At 39.5% G+C, this 20,114-nt stretch overlaps 1 protein-coding gene across 1 annotated transcript; it reads right to left on the reverse strand.

Annotated features, from left to right (window-relative positions):
* Window positions 1-252: 252 nt before the first annotated feature.
* Window positions 253-14,087, reverse strand: LOC129263935 (uncharacterized). The gene is made up of 3 exons (XM_064115398.1): window positions 11,602-14,087; window positions 10,378-10,480; window positions 253-461 (listed from the first exon to the last, which is right to left on the reverse strand). Exons 1-3 carry the CDS (start codon window positions 14,077-14,079, stop codon window positions 253-255), a joined length of 2,790 nt encoding a protein of 929 aa, XP_063971468.1. The 5' UTR covers window positions 14,080-14,087.
* Window positions 14,088-20,114: the final 6,027 nt, after the last annotated feature.

A 20,114-nucleotide genomic window follows, 5' to 3' on the forward strand; every position in this document is an offset into this window, starting at 1 on the left:
GGAATACATATTTTCTAATTTACCACAATCGTGTGTCACATTTTTTACATCAGTGTCACTAATTTAATGATATCAATTTATGATACCCTCCCGCAAAAATAAAATGAAACAAAAAATAAAATTAATAAATACAATTAAAATTAAAATCGTGAAATAAGAAGTAAAAATAAATAAATCAACATTTCTTGATCTTCGTCAACGACAGCCTTCTCATCCATTTGACGGTCCATGCCTCTATCTTATCATCAATTGTTAGCCAATCGTCATATCCACTCTGGGGTCATCTACATCTTTGCTCCTCGTGAAGGACCTACTATCAGAACCAGTTCCCAGAGTACTCTCTTTGACTCGTGATGATTTTGAAGTTGTTGAAGGTGGCTTGGTGACGTCACCGCACATGATGACTTTACACAGACTCCAAACCTTCTTATTGACCGTGAAAGCAAGGAAGATGTACACACCTGCTCAAGAGAACCAACAACAAATGAACACGTGTGGAAAACAAACAACAATAATAATAATGGAACGCAGTTCACATGTCACGAGAAATACTAACTTAGATTTCGCCATAGTCCCGAATGGAACATGAATATTAATAAATCATTACACTTGCGAAGAAGTGTAAAAAAGAGCTCTCAGTTTGGAAAATGGGTAGTGCAATTACTATTATAGTAACTAATAAAAATGGCACACAATGACATCCCCTAACGTCCCAATCCGCTCATACGAACGCACACCACACATACCCTCACACCCACCCTGACACACACACACAGTCAGGCGTGCACGTTCTTTTCCAAATGTTACAATTACCGACACATCTTTTTCAGATCACACAAATACACTTTTTATACGCCTGTCCTAGACAGGACGTATTATGGTATCACGCTCGGTGTCCGTCCGTCTATGCGTCTGTCTGTCCGTCTGTTAACTTTTCCTTGTAAACGCGATATCTTCACTTCAACGTAACCTAGGCTCATATGGTTTGGTGTGTACGATCAGGCGCGGATCCTGTAGGGAGGGGGGAGGGGGGGGGCAAATTCGACCTGAATTTGGCGCCCCTGTGTACTTTTCGGAAAAATGGCGGCCCCTCCCTCCCCCAGGCAATCATAAGTGCCTTAAATGCATGTTAAATTATCTTATTTCATAGGCACATAAAGAAGAAGCAATTGAATAATGGTTTAATAATGATTTGTTCATAAATAAATGTAATATCACTTTAAAAAAGAATCAATGCGAGCACGAAGCGCGAGCGATTTCTATTTTTAACCATTTGATGCTTTCAATCTCGTTTAACTAATCATCAGAATAGGCCCTGCTAGAATTATGTGAGCGGGAGCCAAGCACGGATCCAGGATTTCTTCGGGGGCCCTAATTTCAAGTCAAGTAATAATCGTGCCAAAATATTGACTCCCATTGCCGAATGGGTAATGTGTAGTTACTTCACACAGAAACCTCTTTTGCATTGTATAGGCATATTCTGGATACTCCCATGTTTTTTCTGTTCTACTTTTTGTTTCAGGGCTTGAAAAAATATTACGGGTATGACGCCCCTGTATCGCCGCGTATGAACACTGGTTGTGCAATAACTAAATTGTTTATTCTGCATGAAAGAATATTAATGTTTTATTTTGGGTAATATAATTTCGTGAAAAGATATACATGCTTTTTATTATGGAGTTGAGGTAGACTTAGTAGTCAGCACTCAGCATTTACTAATTAGGAGTGCACTGCCTACTTAGATCTGTAAGTGTTGGGATATATCATATAATATTTTGTTATTCGCTTGAAATCGATTCAAAACAGTGAGTTGTCTTGTCAATCCTATTCAACAAACATTGGCTCTTCCGCTCTTGCAACAATCATATCAATTATCAAAAGGTTATGTATCTTATAATCTTGCTCAAATTGTATATACTTCAAATAGATTTTCAAAATAAACATAATGCGTGTAAACGGTGTAAATAAAACAAATATGAGATACTAAAGATAAATATGCTGTAAAAATATACTTTATTGGCAATGACTATATAAATATGAAAACAATGCTCTTAAGTTCGCATCATTTCGGACGATAAGTTCTTATCTCTCTCTTTCATACAATACAAGTGAAACGTGAACTCCAAGTTCCCATGTATCTTGTATACATCAACTATTTCAAGATTTAACAATAAATGTAAATAGCAATGTAGTTTAGGCCTGAGTAAATCCACGTAATAGTTTCAGTGGAATTCGTTTAAAAGATCACAACGTGATTTCCCACTTAAGGTTGGAAACGAAAAGGTGTCGTGTCATCAACTGTATCTAGCTGTCTTTTAAGCATTACTACATGAAACAAAAATATAGGAACGCTATTAACCATAGAGTTATTTCAGTTATTAGAGTATTCGACGATTTGTAACAAAAAAAAACAAAAACAAAATGCATCCGAAACTCTCACCATTACAATGAAAGTTTCATTTATTCATTTACATATTGCAAGTAAACTTCAACATTTCTGTAAATAATATATATGAATATATCCATACACAATTAAGTTCACATGGTGGTATAATGCACATCCTATTTCAGAATATGATATGCGTTGTGGTATGAATGTCTACCCACCTAGAACACGCAAAACGTTTACTAGTAACTAGTGACTATACTACTAGACCGATTTTTACTCAAACGGCTTTCCAATAGAGAAATAACAAGAGAACATTCACCTGAGAATAGAAATCCCCATTTGTTCTGATAAATATCAAGAGTATCAGTACAAAATGTAAACAGTGTCAGTATAAAATGTAATTTGAAATTGACAGAAATGTCAAAGAAAGTCGGTTATTCAATCTGCTCAGATTAAAGAATAATACTCTCACCACTGCTAAAGTTATATAATTATTGATTGTATACCCCATTCATCGTCCAATTGAAACATATGACCTATAATATGATATTATTTTCCACTTGTTAACATTATATCTTCCAATCCGTTTGGGATTAGTGGCTTAAGTGTTGCAAGCAATATAAAACAACAGTTAAAATCAGACGCTTCTCATACATTTGTCAAAGTGCAGAGTGCTTCCCTTCATGCAAGAAGAATTCACAACTCTTTTTCATATTGTGTTTCTTAGCCTATAATAAACGAGAGCGACTTTTGTTAGGAATAGAGTTATGGAGTGCTCAGCTCGTGAAGCTCACGAATTACTCATTAAAATATTGACGAATTGCCTACGTGTGTCCCCTACTAAAACATGTTACAAAACATAATTTTTGTCTCGCCTACATAGCAGAACGAGACAGTATTTGACGCCTCTTTTTGACGATGGGGACGGCGTCAACACTGAAATCTTAACCAAAGTTAAGTGTTTGAAATGTCATAGTTCATGAAACTTGGAAACAAGGGTAATAAAGTATAGCGGAATATCCTGACTACGTTTATTTAATGTAACATGACCAAGATCAAATGGAATTTAGAGTTAATGCAGGCCTGGGTCAATGAACTTAGAAAATATTGGGAGAATCAACATCGAAATCTTACCAAAATTAATTTTTTGAAATGTCGACATAGATTAAATAGTTATTGGATTTACTAGTAATTCATTAAATTTAGAAAAAAAAAACCAATCAAATATCCACGTGTTATACGTTACGCGTTTCACTTGTTATACATCGTTAGGATCATCAATGACACAGGAGAGCCTCATCTTTCGAGGATTGAAAGTGGCGAAATCCTCGACAACTTTGTCAATGTCGACTTCAAGGTATCTACGGAGCAACATCATTGCCAGCCCATTAAGTCTCACCTCTGTCATCGCCGATCTCATTCGCGTTTTTTATCTCTTCATGGCGCTGACAGAACGTTCTGCCTCAGCGCTGGTCACTGGAAAAAATTGTCATAATATGAAGTATTGTGCATACATTAGGAAATCTCGCTTTATCGCATGCTCGCAGGGCATCGATAGCTGACATGGGTCGTTCGTCTTCTCTTCTTTGGGACCAGTACATCTAAAATGAAAATGAAAAGTTTAATTATTTAGAATATAAAGTCATATATCGTTGATTAACTACAAAGCAAAGTTGTTCAAATGCAATAATTTTGCATTACACTTCATCAAAGAAAAAAGAAAGATGGCAATTTGGTAGGCAAAATTTAGCAGTAATACTTTTTTTTATTAAAAAAAAAAAAAATCGAATTTTCTCTCATTCTCTGTAATCGTTGCATGGAAACAAATATTTTCCATCACATGGGATTTACCAGAGTCCTAATGATATCATATTCATTCCTTGATTGAAAACGAAACATATATTTTGCTGCTGTTTCAGGGTATCTCACCGGTGACACAAGGCTTGAAACGAGTTTTGCGGAAGTTGCTAATATTGCTCAATGACATGATTTTTGATAAACAGAATAGTGATTACATGTATTTTATTGTATCTGTCACGTCGCGGGTATTCTGGGTGAAACGGAGAAGATCGTCCAAGAGACAAGTCACGACTACGTTACTGTTGTTCAGATACTGGGCTAACAGTTTCTGCCACTATAATCATGTTATAATATACAAACCTGTCAAAGCTCGAGCTCTTGAGGAAGATTTGCGGGATATGGGATTTCGTCGTGGAAGAATTCAAATGCCTCTACAGAAGGGAGAGTTTTGGCAGCTGCGGACGGCAATATCTGGAATCAATTGAGGGCCTCTGCTTCAGTACACTGAATCTAAAATGAACAACTTAATTGATGATGAATTGGACAAGCTGATGCATACCATCACAAGCCAGAAATGATACAATACATAACATAATTATTTTGGTAGTACTTTGATCTAATTTAATTTACATTAAATCCTATTATATTTTATTTTTAATTTTCCATTTCTCTATGTGGGATCCATACCCCTTTTGCTTATCCCTTTAAGTAGTTTGTGAATTTTCAATTTTTTAAACTAAATCAAATGAAATAGACGTGCTAATTATTTTTTAATCACTCATTTACACTATTTTGTTAGGCCTACCTCGATGCAAACTCTGCGAGCAGATGGTCCAGGATTGGCACTGTGATTGTAACTCGATAGTATGCACTGATGATGTCTTCTCCCTCACTAATGTCAGGATTCGCGCAGAGAATCTGCTGGCCGCAGGTCCTTGGGCGAGATGGAGAAACATTCACCTGCTCTGCTACTTGGCAAGCACCATTGTACATGTCCAAATACTTCTCGTCCAGTTCTTCTGATCTTATCTGCAAAAATAAAATTAAAATTTTTTAAATACAACATCATGTACCGATCAGTCTATTTTTTGTCAAATTGAGAAAATTTCAATTATAGTTGAATAAAATAAAAGAGAGGGGATAGTAATAGCTGATAAGACAAGTAGTACATGGGTTCGAATCCCACCCATGGTGTAATTTTCTTCAGCAAGAAATGTATCCACATTGTGCTGCACTCAACCCAGGTGAGGTGAATGGGTACCCGGCAGGATTGATTCCTTGAATGCATGAGCGCCGAAAGGCAGCTCGAGCTAAAGCCGTGGTAATAATAACAACAACGCACCTCGGAATAGAATATTCTAGATAGATGGCGATGGTAGATGGTATATAAATGCCTATTATTATTGTTCAAATTTTTAATTCATTTAACTTTTTTACACTTTTATCTCAACGTGAATAGATCTTTAATACAATCTTCAACTCTGCCATGTACTGTAAGAGATAAGATGAAATAGCAACAACTTTACTCTTCTTCGTATACCTTCTGAAGCTCCTTCTGCACCAGAGTCACATGCTCGAAGTCGCGAATGATGTCAACTTGACGTCCTTGCAGTAAGGAGCTGATGCCTTTTAAATACCCGGTTATAGGAGACGCAATGGATAGCGCCACCAGATATTCAATTTTTTTGGTAGCAGCAAGGAGGGTTGCTGCCTCAGCTGCAATATCCCTGTTGTCGTGTTGGGAAGACATTTTTGTTAGTGTGTCGACAATCTGCAACGAGAAAGTGAAGCGAAAATGTGATGGCTGATAATTAACGACATAAATGATCGTTTAATTTAGACATCTCCAGCGTTTCTCCTCACCAATGTTTGTCCTTTATATGTGCGCTCTAAACGAATCCGCCATCATAATTATCATTATTGTTAGTAGTAGTAGTAGCAGCAGCCGCAGTATAAGTAGTTAGAATTTTAAACTTATTTATAAAGTCGTCTACCTACACTTCCCCAGCATTACTTGACCGAAATACAAAAGAAAAAAAATCTAACTATTACGGGCAAAGGAGACATATCGCGGTAATGAGGGGGCGGGGCAGTTTCGGCAGTGAGGCTTGGGCCCGGGGGCCACTTACATTGACGAATGGATACCATGCGCGACCAAAAAAAAAACACGTAAAAAAGGTGTATTTTTCAAGATATGGCACGTTACGTACGTAACGTGATAAGGGTGTCAAAAACACAAAAATATTGAAAAAAGGGTATCTATTTCGCTCGGAAAAATATACGTGTTTAGGCTCAAATATGCGGGGATGATGAAACAAAATCAAAATGTTTTATAAAGGATGTCCTTTTTGCCCAACACTACGTGTTTAGAGTCCGATTTGCGCGAGGTGTGCAAGGTGGGGCCGTACTAAACCAAAATAATGGTGTGTAAAGGTAAAACCGACGACCGACGGACCCGTGACATAACAATAGAATATCGCTGTACTTGTTAAGGGGTTCATTTCAGGGAATACTTGCCATGAGTATCGTTTTATTTCCAATACTTGTTAAGTGTTGCATTTTCAGAATATGGAAAATACATCGCTGCACTTGCTTAGGGGCACAATTCTGGGAATACTTGCCAAAACTATTTGTTTCCAATACTTGTTAAGGGTAGGGTTTCACATGCCAATACTTGTTAAGGGGTGCATTTTCAGATTATGGAAAATACGTGTTTAGGGGGCTTTTCAAGACCCCGTGGTCGCGTATGGTATCCACTCGTGAATGGAAGTGGCTTGGGTGAATGTGTTTGTCAAGGAACAAGTTATAAACATCAATATTTGCAAATTAATCTTCTTAGCTAAAGTCAACTTGCTCTTAATGAGTACACCCACTTTCAACCATTTAGCCATGTCCAGTTTTGAGCACCTTTTTAAAATACGTAGTGGTAGATCTCATCAGTTTATACACGGGGCGCGGAACGGTTTTCAAAGTGGAGGGGGGAGGGGGGGGGGGCTGCTGACCATGCACAAAATGACATTCATAAGATTATGGTAATTTTTACGTTTTTGCACACGGTTTTGACAAAAGTAGAGAGGGCCTGAAGCCCCCAAACCCCCGCTTCATCGGCCCCTGTTCTATCCATGGAATTACCCGACTAGCTGACTACAAACTTCATGATTTTGCAGTGTACAAAGAAAACGTCGAATCCAATATCGTTTGGAAAATGACACCAAAAGCCGCTATAGCAATAAATTACTTGAATCTGTGAAATTATTAAGTCCAAACTGTTTTTATGCATGTTTCTTTATTATGTATGTAATGGTAATGGTAATTATACATCAATATAAATGTTTTGACCTTGTGGGAAAATAACGGCTCTTTTTTTGAGGTGGGGGGGGGGGGTGGAATTCGGTTGGTAAGCAAAATCCACAGAGTGACACACGAAATATTGACGTGCACACAAAATGTTTGGTAAATTTCAAATATCATAGAGTCTATGTCAACTATTGTATGAGAAGGCCCCAAAGCAGGGAAGGAAATACACTGGAACTCAGATCTAAGGCTGATTTTTTAGCTCCCCATATGAACTAAATAAATAGATCTAGCCCCCAAATGACAAAATAGCCGTCAAAAAATTATCCTCATAACATCACATGAAGAAAAATTACGATTATGGCAGCAAAAACTTTCACCGAATCACGGTTTGGTTTTTTCTGGGGATTCACTATTTTCTAACTTCTCAATGAGACATCAAATTATCAATCGATGAATGCTCATGTTTCATCATGTGTTCCTACCTCATAAATTTGGGCGGAGGTACTTGTCTAGGGAGCCAGCTTGCTTTAGCCTCTCCGTTTTTCTGTTTCGATTTTCGCAACCTGAAAATTTTTTGCTGGCCATGGTACTTGAGAACTTTGTAGTTGGGCGTCGTCGCCTGGACGTCATGAGTTGTAGACTGGCGAGTTTGAATTCGCGCCTTGCCCGCTTTCCAGACCATAATGCGCATGCTCGTAGCTTCCAGAACTTCGAGAATTTCTTGGAAGTCTCTTCGGGACGGAATGAATGAATGCGGAAATAATAACACGAATAGTCTTAAGGCCTGAAAAAGTTCTTGCAATGTGATCGAGGTGGTCTGAATATACGGTTATCATGAATTTCCACTTTCCAAATAACTATGGAGCGCAAGTTATCTCGACCTACAACTAGCTACACGGCGGGTCATTGCTTGCTTGCTATTGGTGTTGAACGTGACGATGTTAACATGTGCTTTGTAACCTACATGTATGCAATTATAGGTATATGGCTTAATAAGAATGCAACTTGTATAATAGTTGCATTCTTTTTAGGCCATACCCATACACAATTTCAGCGCCCCCTAGTTTTAGCATCAATTTGGCGCCCCCCTCGTTCGAACATCAATTTGGCGCCCCAAGTTCGAATAGCAATTTGGCGCCCCCTAGTTCGAACATTCTATCAGCCCCCCCCCCCCGATGTCGAACACAAATTTGGAACCCTAAGTCGAACATCAATTCGGCGCACCCCCCCCCCTACGTCGAACATCTATTTGGCGCCCCTAGTTCGAATATCAATTCGGCGCCCTAGGCCTACATGTAGTTCGAATATCATTTCGCCCCCTAGCTTTAGTATCAATTTGGCGCCCCCTAGTTCGAACATCAATTCGGCACCCCCTAGTTTGTGTATCAATTTGGCGCCCCCTAGCTCGAACATCGATTCGGCCCTCCCCCCAAGTTCGAGTATCAATTTGGCGCCCCCATTTGGAACATCATTTTAACATCCCTTCGAACATCATTTCGGCGCCCTCCTAGTTCGAATATCAATTCGCCCTCCCCCCAAGTTCGAGTATCAATTTGGCGCCCCTACGTCGAACATCAATTCGCCCCCCCCCCGTTCGAACATCATTTTTTTCATCCTCCTCTTCTTTTTTTCTTCTCGCCTTCGCCTTCCCCCTTTTCTTCACCCTTTCCCTTTCTTCTCTTCTTTCTTCCCTCTTCCCCTCTCTCCTTTTTTCTACTTTTCCCCTCTTCCTCTCTCTTTTCCCCCTCTTCCTCTTTTTTCTTCCCCCTCCACCTTCCATTTTCTTCTCTTCCTTCCCCCTCTTTCTCTTTCTTTTCCCTCTTCTCCTCTTCTTTCCCCTCTTTTTTCTTCTTTTCTTTCCCCTCTCTTTTCTTCTTTCCTCCCTCTTCTTCTCTCTCCTTTTTCTCCTTTTCCCCTCTTTTTTCTCTCCCCTCCATTTTCTTCTTTTCGATTTTTTCTCCTTTTCTTTCCTCTTTTTCCTCTCTCTCTCTTTCTTCTCTTCCTTTCCCTCTTCCCCTCTCTTTCTTTTGTTCTCCTTTTCCTTTCTCTCTCTTTTTTTACCCTTTTCCTCTCCCTTTTCCTTTACTCCCTTCCCCCTCTTCCCATTTATTCTTTTCTTTCCCCCATTCCTATTTCTTTTTTCTCCTCTTCTTCCTTCCCCCTCTTCCTCTCTCTTTCCCCCTCTTCTTTTTCCCTTTCTCTACTCTTCTTTCCTCCTTCTTCCATTCTTTTTTTTTCTCCTTTTCCTTTCCCCCTCTCTCCTTTCCTCTTTTCTTTTCCCCTTTTCCTCTCTCTTTTTTCTTCCCGTCTTCCTTTCTTCTTTTTCTTTTTTCTTTTCCATCTTCCCCTCTTTTTTCTCTTTCTTTCCCTCTCTTCCTTTTTTAGCCGAAGGGGGAGGGGGGCGAGAGGGATCCGCGCATGTGTATGATACCAGCATGGATCCCATGAAGCTTATCAATTTTTGAGATCAAAATGACAAAGGTCAAGGTCACAGTGACATGTTTTCATATTACCCTTCTGCAGTCCTTGTAAACGCGATAACTCTAGTTTAACTTAACCAGGCTCATATATGGATCCCAGGAATTCTATCGATTTTGAGGTCAGAAGGTCAACGGTGAACTCGCCATCTTCCACTTTTCTCGCTTGAATAATAGCATGTACTGTACCCTTTAGACACACTACACTCCACCTAATGGAGGATTGTAGGAAACAGTAGATGAAGAAGCAAAGAAGAAGAAGAAGTGGACGATGAAGAAGAGAATTTTAAGAAGAAGAATAAAAAAAACTACAATGATGAAGAAGACGTTTAAAGAAGAAGAGGAAGAGGGAGACGATGAGGAAGATGGAGAAGAAGAATTAAAAAAATCAAGCAGAAATAACATTAACCTTACCTTGGAGTCCGTTGAACACAATGAAGAGATACCAAAGAGCGGTAATCCCAGAAAAAGGAATAATGAATGCAGTGATCCATGTAAACCCCATCAAAGTTGATACCTAGGTATCAAATAGGTAATACAAATTCATACTCCATAGACAGATCTACATATTCCAGCTTAATTTATCCTCTGATCAGCTCAGAGTCGTATCAATAGAGACTTAATTGGAGTCTATGAAGTGATTAATGTTTTATAATTGATCCAAGCAGGAGGAAAAAAAAGTTTCTGGCTTTAGAACTAAATTTCAAAGAATGTTATTATTTTGCACGTTGTGAGAAATTCTTAATTTCACTTGATTTTTTTTCCATGTAAATATGTACACAGCCACGGGGGGGGGGGGGGGGGGGGGGGGCGTGGAGAGGGGGGGGGGGTGGCACCTCCATTGACGAGTGGATACCATGCGTGACCATGTGGTCTCAAAAAGCACCCTAAAAACGTATTTCCTTATTCTGAAAATTCACCCCTCAACAAGTATTGGCGTGTGAAACCCTACCCTTACAAAGTATTGGAAACAAAACGGTACCCTTGGCAAGTATTCCCTGAATTGACACCCTATACAAGTACAGTGATATTTTATTTGTTATATCACGGACGTCGGTCACCGGTTTTATCTTTACTTACATTGGGTTCATTATACGACCCCACCTCGCGCAAATCGGACTCTAAACACGTAATGTTTGGGCAAAAAGTACATCCTTTTTAAAACTTTTAGTCTTAACTTTTATACCCCCTCAAATTTGACCCTAAACACGTAATGCTTTCCTAACGAAATAGATACCCTTTTTTCTTTATTTTAGCGTTTTTGACACCCATATTACGTTACGTACGTAACGTGCCTATCTTGAAAAAGACATTCATTTTACGTGTTTTTTGGCCGCGCATGGTATCCACTCGTCAATGTAAGTGCCCCCCCCCCCCCGCCGGGGTAGACAGTCGTGTGGACATACATGTGGTATTCGGTATGATATGTTAAACCGATTTTACTTCAATTACATGGGTGACTTGAACAGCCAAATGTAAACAATCAGGTATGTCTTTCCTTTGACATTCCCTATCTATTTTCAAATATTCTTGGGCAGAAATGGAGACGCCTGTGAGTTTCTAACTGAGTTTTTTTTGTAAAGTGTACAAAAGTTATCAGGGCCTGATTAAGCATGCCAAGATATACGTTATGCGTACCTTGATATAAATCTTCAGTAGGTTAAATCTCTCCTGGAAGCTTGGTCGCATGTTTTTCCTCCCGACTTTCCTAGCATTCTGATGTCCCTTCCAGATACCAAGGGCGGTGTGAAAGAAGAAGATCAAATTAATTGCCAGAAGTATTGCCATTGGGATACCGAATGCCATGAACCTCATGAAATCATCACCAATCCAACAAAGACCACCATATGAATAATCCAGTACTTCCGAATGGGTGATAGCGTCAATGCAGAGACAAGGGATGACCACACAAAATGACACACCCGGGATGTACACTAGGTACCTAATGAGTGACTTTAGACTCGTCTGCGCAAAGTTGAAGCTCCTGTTGTAACCAAACGTGTGGTGTAAATCGAAGGCAAGGGAATTGGTAGTGGCGAATACAGCTAACCAGCAAAAATGGGTAGTTGCAGAGACAATCTTACAGAGGATAGGAAAGGGGTACGCATATGAACCAACAACTGTCAAAAGTTGAGCAAGGAACAGGAACACACAAAGGAACATCATGAGTTTGTTATTGGTCAATTTCCGAAGAGATGGAAACATGATGTGTGTGGAGAGGGTCACTACCAAGGAAATGAGGGAGACAGTCACGCAAACAGTACTTAGAATGCTCTGAGAGTCAGAGTACTGGAGAAACTCCACGGAAGAGTTGATATTTATAACACCGCTGTTCTCTGATGAAAATGAACACACTTGAATGCTTCCAGTTTTACTTATCGCAAATTCAGATTCATTGAATTGCATGCCAGACACCAAATGGACCAGGATTGTTTGATTCTCAATATGAAGCTGACGGAATTCCGAAGCATTCATTGTAATAATTGGACAAGAAAGAGTCACTGATACTGGATCGGTAGCATTTTCAATGCGGTCAACACAAAACTGGACTACTTCTCTTATAGAAACCGTCGCATTGACATGCGAACGTTGCAACTGCGCCGTTCTTCTCACTTCAACAGATTTATATTTCTGTGCTGCATGATGTCCTCTGAATATCAGATGAGTTTTTTTATTCAAGGTGACCTCGGAGACATCTTGGCCGTATTTCACATCCATCCATCCAAATTGACAAGGTATATCTTCATCACTGCAATACAGCTGGAACTGCAATACCGACGCTCCACATAAATGACCTCTTGAGGAAGTATTAATTATTTTAACCAAGGTGGAATATGACATATCGACTTGCACCTCAACCGTCAGCTTTGGATTCACATCCTGTGCGATACACTGATCCACATCAGGGTAAACACGGACTAAAGAAACGTCATCCAAGGATATCCCAAGGAATTCTGTGAGGCACTTCATCAAACCTTGATTTTCTTGAAATAATGCACATTTCCTGATTGAATTGTTCAAGCCACCAAATTCAATTCCAACACGATTTCCATTACACCCGACAGCCCAGGTACACTCACCGTCAAGAAGAGACAAGCTGTTTCTGCACGAAAGAGAACGACATATCCCCGACAGGATGTCAAAGACAGCTCCTTCTTCGCATTCCACGGTTTCCTGCTGGACAAAACTCTCATCAACTTTGAAATGGATACCGTCACTACCTTTAAAATCTACTAAGAGTGTAATTGGGAACCCTATAGGTGTCGTCCCCTCCCCGCGGATATAATGGAAACAAGAAGTGAACTCTGAATAGTGACGATCTGGAAGATTACACTTGAGACAGTATTCATTGAAAAAATATGGCATTTTCCGGGAAAGTGTCAACGGTGCCCGCAACCCTAAACCCACACAAGCATCAGCAATCGCATCATCTGCAAAATTTTCTGGACAACTTCTGACTTCGTTGAAGCATTTTCGATATGCAGGGGTACGCCTGAACGTAGATTTATCATCGAATGTATAAGTGCACACCCCTCTCCTGATTCTATCCAGCATTTCATCAGTATCTGAAGGTGGAACAGAGCCATCACTGCAGTTGAAAAGAACAGGCCAAGATGTGAGGTTGGCAGATTGAAAACCATGGCAGATGGCACAATAGACATTTCTGAAAGTCACCCTGCGCTCAAGAGACACTGGCACAATTGTCAGTAGGTCATCAGTGAAAGAAGCAGTGTCTTCACACCTTGCCTTGGTGTCTGAACTATTCCACTTTGATGGGCAACGGGTGACAAACCAATAACTCGAAATTTTTGCCTCAACGCATGAAACCATGTTGGGGCGAACCGAATCAGGCACTTCCATGGTTTCCATGTTATGATGATCAACATAGCCAGACATTCCGAAACCAAATCCAAATCCAAAGCCGAACCCTCCAGTGTCCTTGTTTTGGCACAGTGATTGGTAGTCCCAGCAACAATCTTCAAAATGCTCGCATGCGTTGTCGCAGCTGCAGGTGGAGAACCCGGCGACATAATTACAACCAAGATTCGAACATGAATGGTATTCGCTACAGATTCCGATCGTCATGTTTGTATTGTTGGCTTGAATGTATTCCATAGCACCTGATAACCACCTTTCAACTGGAAAAAAACAACATGACAAATCTGATTAAATATTGAGTTGCAGGTCAACATAGCATAATTTCCTAAAGAACATATATATCTTTGCCGGGTTCAACTGGTAATGTCTAACAATCCATTCATTACTCTTTTCAATGTGGACATAAAATTCATTTCAATAAAATCCGGTAGATATTCTAGTCATGAAAAAAATAAACAGAATATAGAGTTTAAATTGCAATATGTGCTGTGGTTCTGGTTGTACACTTCACCTTATAATAACAAACGCATTTGCTACATAGAAACCTAAAAGGGATTTTTCTAAAAGTTAAAACAAAGTGCAAGTGGCAGATACGTTAGAGTTTGAAGAAAAAAATGTGAGAAATAATAAGAGCCTTATGAAAATTTAAATATGAAAAAAAACCATTGTGTTTAGATTAACCGTTTTCCAGATTTCATATTGATCATGCTGGTAGTGTCATTGCAATACAAACGCTAAGAAATAAAGGTTCAAAATTGAACCCCTAGAGGTTAATGCAATAGCAGCACCCCAAGGCTTCAACAATTTAACCCCTAGTTGGGGTTCAAAAATCGAATCCCTAATTGGGGTTCAAAATCTAAACATGTTTTCCCACCCTCTGGGCTCAAAAACTGCGCCACGCGTGGTGCAATCAAAAAGTACTCAGAGGGTTCATTTCAACATCCCTACGGTTCTAATTTGAACCCTTAAAGGTTTATTTTTGCAACTTTCAGGGTGCATTTTCCACCATATTAAACCAAAGAGTTCTTTTTGCGACAGCCACCGTAAATAACAAGACTGTCGAGACTTCTTCACTTGCTGTTTCTCTATCGATGTTTGGGTGTTTCTTACCTTAGTTAGGGGTCGAACCCGTTTCGATGTATCTGCAGATAAGATTCTTCCTGCTTTGTCAGCCAGTAGTGCTGATACCAGAAGAGGTTTCATAGCGATTTTGAGCCAATACTTTAAATAGTCTAGGCTTTCCCACCCTTACTGATTAATAAAACCGATGTCTATGGACAATTTACGCAAAATTTGACAGAATAAAACTATATTTTGGTATGTATTTTCACTCTCCCATCATCTATGTTCCACATTAGAGCGAGATATATTATTTTGAACCTTCTCCATATTTTTATTTTCAATTTTGAGTGACTGTCGCAAAGAGACCCTTCCCCTTTCATTGTAAATTTGTAAAAAAAAAATATATATATAGAAGTGCCGATGTGATGCCTTGCCTTCCTTGGCGTAATCGGTTGACCCACGCCTTCTAGCCGCGTTGACATTAGTCTGTGTACGGTTACCTTCTTTACAAAGACTTCTAACTTGCATGTTTCGTTTACATGGATTTACACAGCACATTAATTAGTATTGATCATTTGATAATTTGGCTTCATTTTCTTTCTATAACCTTTGAATCAATTCACTTTCATAAAAGTTATGTCTGTAACATGTGAATATAATTATGATAATCACCTTTCCGTAGTTTTCTGTACAAGACTAATGAAGGTTCGTGATTTAACCTTACAAATTGAACCCCAGTCTATACAAGGTGAACCAGTATAGATATAATATTCAACCCTCGTCGAGATAGGGGTAAAAAGGGGCAAAATTGGACCTTAAACTGCACAGCCATGGAGTGTCTTTGGCCACGCACCAGGAAACACAAGGACTGGTTTGATGAAAACTGTACTGAGATCAAGCACCTGCTAGAGGAAAAGCGTCGGGTCTATAAGTCTCATCTTAATGACCCAACGTCATTAGCTAATAAAGATACACATAGGAGTGTGCTGAGCATCTTCAGGCAAAGTTGCGCCAAATGCAGGATTCCTGGTTGAGTAAGAGAGCGGATGAGATTGAGGGCTTTGCAGACAGGAATGACATGAAAAACTTGTATGATGGCCTAAAGGAAGTCTATGGTCCCTCTACCACAGGCTCATTGTCCCCCCTTCTCAGTGCTGATGGTTCTACTATAATCACAAACAAAGAGAAAATTCTAGAAAGATGGGCAGAGCACTTCAACGGTGTACTGAACATGCCTTCAGTCGTAAAAAATGAGGCCATTGACAGGCTGCCTCAGGTCCCGGTCGATGAGACAATGGATGCCATACCAACCTTGGAGGACAATCGGAAAGCAATTCACTTATTACCTCATTACCTAGTGGCAAAGCTCCTGGTTTGGACTTCGTTCCAGCTGAAATCTACAAAGAAGGTGGTATGGTCCTGTCTAAGAAACTCCACCAGTTGTTTCAACAAATTTGGCAACATGAGACAGTGCCTGAGGACTTCAAAGATGCCTCCATCATACATCTATACAAACGCAAAGGAAATCGCCAAGCTTGTGACAATCATCGTGGAATATCCCTGTTGTCCATCGCAGGCAAGATCCTTGCTAGAGTCCTACTCAATCGCCTCATTGTACATCTTGAACAAGGCCTCCTTCCTGAAAGCCAGTGTGGCTTCCGAAAAGCACGTGGCACTGTTGACATGGTGTTTGCTCCTAGACAGTTACAAGAGAAGTGTCAAGAACAGAATGCTGACCTCTACTCCACCTACGTCGATCTTACCAAGGCTTTCGACACTGTTAGCAGAGAGGGTCTTTGGAAAGTCATGGCAAAGTATGGTTGCCCCAGAAAGTTCATCGCCATCGTACGACAGCTCCATGATCGCATGCTGGCAAGAGTTCAGGACAACGGTGAGACTTCTGACTCATTTCATGTCTCAAACGGAGTGAAACAAGGCTGTGTCCTTGCTCCCACCTTGTTCAGTCTCATGTTCCCAGTCATGCTGACTGATGCCTTCAGCAATACAAACATGGGTATTGGCATCAGGTACAGGACTGATGGCTCTGTCTTCAACCTTAGGAGGCTTAAAGCAAAAACCAAAGTCTCAACTGACACTATCAATGACTTCCTGTTTGCTGATGATTGTGCCATCAATGCTTCCACAGAGGCTGACATGCAGCATAGTGTTGACAAGTTCTCTGAGGCCTGCAACAACTTCGGCCTTACAATCAGCACAAAGAAGACTGAGGTATTACATCGACCAGCTCCAGGAAAGCCTTACGGTGAACCCAACATCACAATATGCTGACAACGTCTAAATGTGGTGGACAAGTTCACATACCTCGGCAGCACACTCTCAAGAAACGTTGTCATTGACGATGAAGTTAATGCCAGACTTGCTAAGGCAAGCGCTGCCTTTGGCAGACTATACAAGAACGTTTGAAACAGGAAAGGAATATCAACGACAACCAAGATCAAGGTGTACAGGGCCATGGTTTTTACCACATTGCTGTACGGCTGTGAAACATGGACAGTATATCGGCGCCATGCCAGGAAGTTGAACCATTTCCACACCACCTGTCTGAGAAAACTTCTTGGCATCAAGTGGCAAGACAGGATACCAGACACTAAGGTCCTCACTCGTGCGAACCTGCCCAGCATTTACACTGTTCTGATGCAGTCTCAGTTCCGGTGGGCAGGACATGTAGCTCACATGCTGGACGAACGTCTTCCAAAGAAACTTCTGTTTGGCGAGCTCCAGGAAGGAAGACTCTCTCATGGAGGCCCAAAGAAGCGCTTTAAACACACACTAAAAGAATCACTTAAGTCTTTTAACATCAACCATGACACATGGGAACAGAAAGCCCAAGACAGAGGAGCATGGCGAACAGCTGTACATAAGGGTGCTGAAGCATATGAGGCCAATAGGACCGTAGTGGCCGTAGTCCGCAGGCAGGCCAGGAAGGCAAGGACTGCCAACCCTGTAGCAGCCAATATTCCCTGTCCAAACTGCCAGAGACTATTTAGGGCACAGATTTGCCTGACTGGCCATCTGCGGCCCATCAAGCTAATGATTAAACCCCAGGATGATTAGATGGTCCTCGTCGCATCGACGGACAAACAAGAAGAAGAATATTCAACCCTCGTCGAGATAGGGGTAAAAAAGGGCAAAATTGGACCTTAAACTGCACCTTTAATTCTTAGTGTGCAGAGTAGAGACTCGAACTTTTTAGTCTGATAATTTCTAGTGGTCCCATCTTCAATTGCTTCCTAGTGATCTCGATTTATTTTTCTCAATCAATATGGCTATTCACTTTTTCAACTTACATTTTGAAATGATTCCTGCAGTCAATATATGCCTTATACATATGCATTCCAACATGCAACAGCAATTACAGGTAAATTCTCTTGAAAGGTCAAGTCCACCTCAGAAAAATCTTGATATGAATCAATAGAGAAAAATCAGTCAATCACAATGCTGAAAATTTCATCAAAATCGATGTAAAATAAGAAAGTTATGACATTTCAAAATTTCGCTTATTTTTAACAAAACAGTTATATGAACGAGCCAGTTACATCCAAATGAGAAAGTCGATGATGTCACTCACTCCCTTTTTTTATTTATTGTTTGAATTATACAATATTTCAATTTTTACGAATTTGATGATTAGGACCTCCTTGCCTAAAGCAAAAAATATTAAAATAATGGAATTCCACGTGTTCAGGGAGGAATGAAACTTCATTTCACATGACAAGGACGACAAAATAAAAATATTTCATATTTCATATAACAAAATACAAAAGAAATAGTGACTGAGTGATGTCATCAGTTTCCTCATTTGCATACCGACCGAGATGTGCATATAACTGTTTAGTGAAATGAAGCTAAACTTTAAAATGTCATAAATTTCTTATTTTACATCCGATTTTGATGAAATTTTTTGTGTTATGCTTGTTGAATTTTTCTCTTTTTATTCAAATTAAGTTTTTGTTGGGGTAGACTTGTCCTTTAAAAGAATAATATTTTGACAATTAATTTGACTCACCCTCACTGCAATTTACACCAGTGTATGATAAATAGCAAACACATTTATAGCCAGCATCATGATCATAGCAATCGCTATTTTCGCTGCATGGATTCGATGCACAATTGATCCCTGTAAAGACATTAAAATGGATTCTTATTCAACTACACTCGGGTTAAGACAATATGGATTGATATCAATCTGTATCGTAACACTTTTGATAACAGCTCTAGATCTGAAGTGTAGATGCCAAGTTAAAGTGATCCTGGCAATATACAAACTTGTCCAAAAGCTACCCATCAAGCAAAATACGTAGTTTAGATAATGATAATACGTAATGATACATAGAATTTATAAAGCGTCTTTTTTTTTATTTTGATTAAATGATGAAGGCACTTAGAAAACAACAAAGCAAAAAGTAAGGATAAGTACAAAAAAATGCTTATGATAATAGAGCGAAATTTCTGTCTTGAAACCTATAGTAAATACTGAGTAACAAATGCAATTTTAAAAGTTGCTCTTACAGGATGGTGCAGAGGAATCTAATGTTTTGCTTGGGATGATCGCAAGGTGCGTACATGTTGATACTGGCATCTTAGGTACTTGTTTTAATCTGGTGCGGGTCCAAGGATAATATGAATAACCAGAAGTTGAATTTTGAAAACTATGCGATCCTGTATGGGCAACCAATGGAGGTCTTTGAGAACAGCCTGATCAGTGGTAAGTTGATTCAATCTATCTCATGTAATGCTTTGTGATCTAAAATTCTGTGTATCTTCTGTGAAACTCTTTGAATTCATTGTCTAGAAATCTCAATTTTATCAACAAACTTCACACCAAAAAGCATCTATACAAATTATATGTCATTTATGGCTAAGTGTGATTAAGGTATGATATAAAACATCAACACGCTGTATCATTTATTAAAGGGATGGTCCGGGCTAAAAATATTTATATCTTAATACATAGAGTAGAATTCATTTAGCAAAATGCCAAAAATTTCATCAAATCCGGACAACAAATAATAAAGTTATTGAAATTCAAAGTTGAGCAATATTTTGTGAAAACAGTCGTCATGTATATTCATTAGGTGGGCTGATGATGTCATATCTCCACTTTCCGTTTTCTTATGTTATTACATAAAGTCATATTTTTTCATTATTTCATACTTGTGTGAAAAGTATGTCTCCCTTATAATGAAATA

Source organism: Lytechinus pictus, unplaced genomic scaffold (genome assembly GCF_037042905.1).
Source record: "Lytechinus pictus isolate F3 Inbred unplaced genomic scaffold, Lp3.0 scaffold_34, whole genome shotgun sequence".
Lineage (NCBI taxonomy): Eukaryota > Metazoa > Echinodermata > Echinoidea > Temnopleuroida > Toxopneustidae > Lytechinus > Lytechinus pictus.